This window comes from Spea bombifrons, chromosome 1 (assembly GCF_027358695.1).
Source record: "Spea bombifrons isolate aSpeBom1 chromosome 1, aSpeBom1.2.pri, whole genome shotgun sequence".
Taxonomy (NCBI): Eukaryota; Metazoa; Chordata; class Amphibia; order Anura; family Pelobatidae; genus Spea; species Spea bombifrons.
In genome coordinates, this window is record NC_071087.1 from 8,971,859 (window position 1) to 8,975,530 (window position 3,672).

General features: G+C 36.0%; 1 protein-coding gene across 1 annotated transcript; it reads right to left on the minus strand.

The window, feature by feature from the left end:
* Nucleotides 1–260: 260 nt before the first annotated feature.
* LOC128473267 (nicotinamide N-methyltransferase-like) lies at nucleotides 261–3,428 on the minus strand. Its single transcript, XM_053455433.1, has 3 exons — nucleotides 3,278–3,428; nucleotides 2,873–3,080; nucleotides 261–715 (listed from the first exon to the last, which is right to left on the minus strand). Exons 1-3 carry the CDS (start codon nucleotides 3,426–3,428, stop codon nucleotides 292–294), a joined length of 783 nt encoding a protein of 260 aa, XP_053311408.1. The 3' UTR covers nucleotides 261–291.
* Between the last annotated feature and the right edge of the window lie 244 nt (nucleotides 3,429–3,672).

Genomic DNA, 3,672 nt, shown 5'->3' on the forward strand with positions numbered 1-3,672 from the left:
ATTTTATTACACAGATTTGAAAAGCTGATTCACAAGGTATATTGACTGCTTTAACACATTAATATATTTGGTGCAAACCATTCTTATACTATCATAATTAATCTAATTCAGAGCATTTATTTTATGATAAATCTTGATAACTAGTAACTAAGGCTAATGCATTTTAAAATGTTCTTAATCTTATAAATTTAATTTGGCAGACAGATGAGATCAATGTATGTGTTGTTACAGAATGAACTCCAATTTCCAATTCATTCCAATTACTCAGAAAAGTGTAATTTTAATCTAATTTCACTTCTTTTTAATCGCATTGATAAACACAACTTTTTCATGATCCAAAAGAGGAGATGTTGTTTTCCTGTCATTTGCTTCATAAGATTCAATTACATATGCCTCATCTTTTAGTGTTTTTTTAAGAAATTCTTCATCATAACGTAAGAAATTATATTTGTGCTCCCCAATAAAATAAAATGAATGATTAATATTTCCAATCAAGATCAGGCGGCCGCCTGGTTTAAGTAAAGAAGAGAGTTTTCTAAAATTCCTAATATACGCCTCTTTATCTGGGCTTATGATATCCAGTAACCAAGCACTAATGATACAATCTACTTTTGGTAGCACAATTGGGTCTGTAGGGTTATCTTTTGTAAAGTCGCACTTCAGAATTCGTTTGATTTTCCCTTTCAACAATTCTTCTTTCTCTTGCCACCCACCACTAGAAAAAGAAGAAAAAAAAGATAAAATTGTATAATATATCCATTATATTACATAAACCTCATTATTACAGTGGTCTTGGGACTACCATAAATATTGGCATCAAATAAAATCAATACAGTTACATTAAAGCATTTAACCCCTTAACGACAATCCCCGTACATGTACGGGGTTGCCGTGCAACGGGTTAACGACAATGCCCGTACATGTACGGGCTGCCGTTAAATAGCTGCATCGCCGCGATCGCGGCGTTTTCGCCGCGATCGGCGGCTTTGCAGCATCCACGGAAGCCTCACAAGTGAGGCTGCCCGTGGATCCGGGGAAGGCAGCCCTCGGCAGCCCTCCCCGGAGGAAAAATCAAAGATCGCAGCGGCGGCCGGCTAAAACTGCTTAGGAAGCGATCGGAATCGCTTCCTAAGCATAAACTGTGTTGCTGACATGCCTCAGTATCGAGGCATGTAGCAACACTACCCCCCGACCCCCGATCACCTTGTGATTGCTCCGAGGAGCAACCACAAGTGCCATCCTGTGAATGACGTTGCCGTCATTCACAGGATGGCATTAACAAGAGATCTTAGTTCACAGAGGGTCTATCCAGACCCTCTTGAGAACTCTCGAGCTCCTCCTGCAGGTTGAATGCAGGTACTGCATCCAACCATGCAAGGTCAATGGAGCCCAGCTCACTAATGAGTGACTAGTGTAAAAAAAAAAAAATAAATAAATAAAAAAAAATTTTTAAAAAATGGTCAAAAATGTTTAAAAAAAATGTAAAAAATATGGTAACATGTAAAAATCCCCACTGTCAGCAAAAAAAAAAAAAGTTTTTAATAAGCAAGTCCTAAAATTTTTTATCTTTACAAAAATTCCATCATGGAAAGAGTTAAAATATTGGCATTACAAATGCCCATAGGGTGTCTAGTATTAAAAAATATATGAGTTGATGGGGTAAATTGAATTGGCCGGGTTCAAAGATGTCCCAAATATGGGACATGGGGCAGATGTGTAAATGGCAAAAAAATACACACCTCACAAAGGCGGCCTTTTACCTCCCAAATAACCCTACAAACCCATGCATGGGGGGTATCGCTGCGCTCAGGAGATGTTACTGAACACATATTGGGGTGTTGTGTGACACGGACATATACCAGGAGCGATAAATTTATAACTGAAGTACAACATGTGTGGAAAAATATACAAAAAGAATTACTACCATAAAGTTTCACAAAGGGTAGTGGTAAAATTAGTGCATTGAAAGGGTTAAAATACCAGCATTTCAAATACCTTGGGGTGTCTAGTTTTTAAAAATATATGATTTGATGGGGTAAATTTCATTGGCCGGCTTCAAAGATACCTGAAATGGCACATGGGGGAAGAATTACCAGATTTGGAAAAAATGGCAAAACGCTACCTGTACTTATTGCCCCATAATGTGTAGAAAAAAGCAAAAAAACATAAAAACATTGGGTATTTCTAAACTCAGGACAAATAGTAGAATCTATTTAGCAGGTTTTTTCATTCGTTTTTGCAGATGAGTAAAAGTTTTCTGTTTAAAAAGTGAGAAAAAGTAATTTTTTTACAAAAAATCCCCAAATTTTATCATTTTTTTTATAGTAAATTAGATGATATGATAAAATGAATGGTATCTAAAGAAAGCCCTGTTTATCCTGAAAAAAACAATATATAATATGTGTGGGAGCATGAAATGAGAGAGAAGAAAATCACAGCTAAACAGTAACACTGGAAAACGTTAAAAGAGCCATTGTCCCGCAATATACTACGAGTAAAAACCCCTATTGTCCTTAAGGGGTTAAACAGCTAGTATTGGGATTATGTATAGTAAATGTGTGTAAAACTGTAAACCTTGACCCTGATGATGCTCAATCCTCATTTAGGGACCAACGAAAAGGGACCAAAGAAAAAATCAAAACACCAATAAAAAGTGTGATGCAAAAAAAAAACCCAACAAAAAATAATTTTTCCATGCCTGAAAGCAGCAGATTATAAAATAGTCACAGGCTACTCTGTGAAATTGAACATATACAACTGCTCACCAACAGTCCACGCACCATCAGAATGTCAACCACTGGTCTTATCCTAGCAGGTGGAATCATAAGAATCTAACAGAAGATGACCTAAAAAATGTAAATGTATACGCCACCTTTTTCCTTCCAGGTCCATCAAAGCCTTTGATGCATGAGACCAGTCGTAGGCTTCCTCGTGGCTGTTTCTCCATTTCTCCAGCTCAGCGATGCAGAAATCATTGAATTCTAATATCGTTATTTCTTTGAAGCACTCAAAAATTGCCAATAGTTGAAAAACAACAGACCCTGCACTAAAATCAAGCAAAGCTTCTCCTTTAATACGGCCTGCAGCAGAAACGACAAATAGATGATAAAACATACAATTAGAATTAGCATTTAAAATCAGGTTTTTGGTTAATTTACACTGAATTTCGCACTTTCTCTCACAATTTCTCGCACTTGGAGTTGTGGCAATAATCATCTGGAAAAGCATACTTCTAAGATTTTAAAACCTAAATATTATTTAGTGAGAAAAATCTTACTGTTTTGTTTTTCGTTAAGCAGGAATTTCAGGGTGGCGAAGACAGACTCCTGTAGAAGTACTTCTTCTGTTTTGGAAGAAAAGTAAAGATCAACGAGATGCGTTGGTTCAAATTCATGAACATGGTAATATTTGTGAGAGGAGGAATCCATAATGTTATTGAATGTTGTTAACTTTAGTTAAGAACATCTACAGCTTTGTTTCAGCTTTGCTGAAATTTATAAGGAAAGTCAGACATATTAATTAGATTTTTTTGTCACATGTGCCATCATACGATTCTAAACAATTTTTATAAGCTTATCATATGTCTTCACCATGATATTGTAAAAGAACACAGTACAGGATGTTATATCCTGCAATTTTTAACCCCTTACCAATAAAAACCATCGTATATCA

What these genes read in the sequence shown, in the direction of transcription:
- LOC128473267 (XM_053455433.1), bottom strand. Translation starts at nt 3,428, where the DNA reads ATGGATTCCTCCTCTCACAAATATTACCATGTTCATGAATTTGAACCA. An exon ending in GCTTAACGAAAAACAAAACA is followed by an intron (nt 3,081 to 3,277) that starts GTAAGATTTTTC and finishes TTTCTGCTGCAG; the next exon opens with GCCGTATTAAAGGAGAAGCT. An exon ending in ATGGACCTGGAAGGAAAAAG is followed by an intron (nt 716 to 2,872) that starts GTGGCGTATACA and finishes TTCTTTTTCTAG; the next exon opens with TGGTGGGTGGCAAGAGAAAG.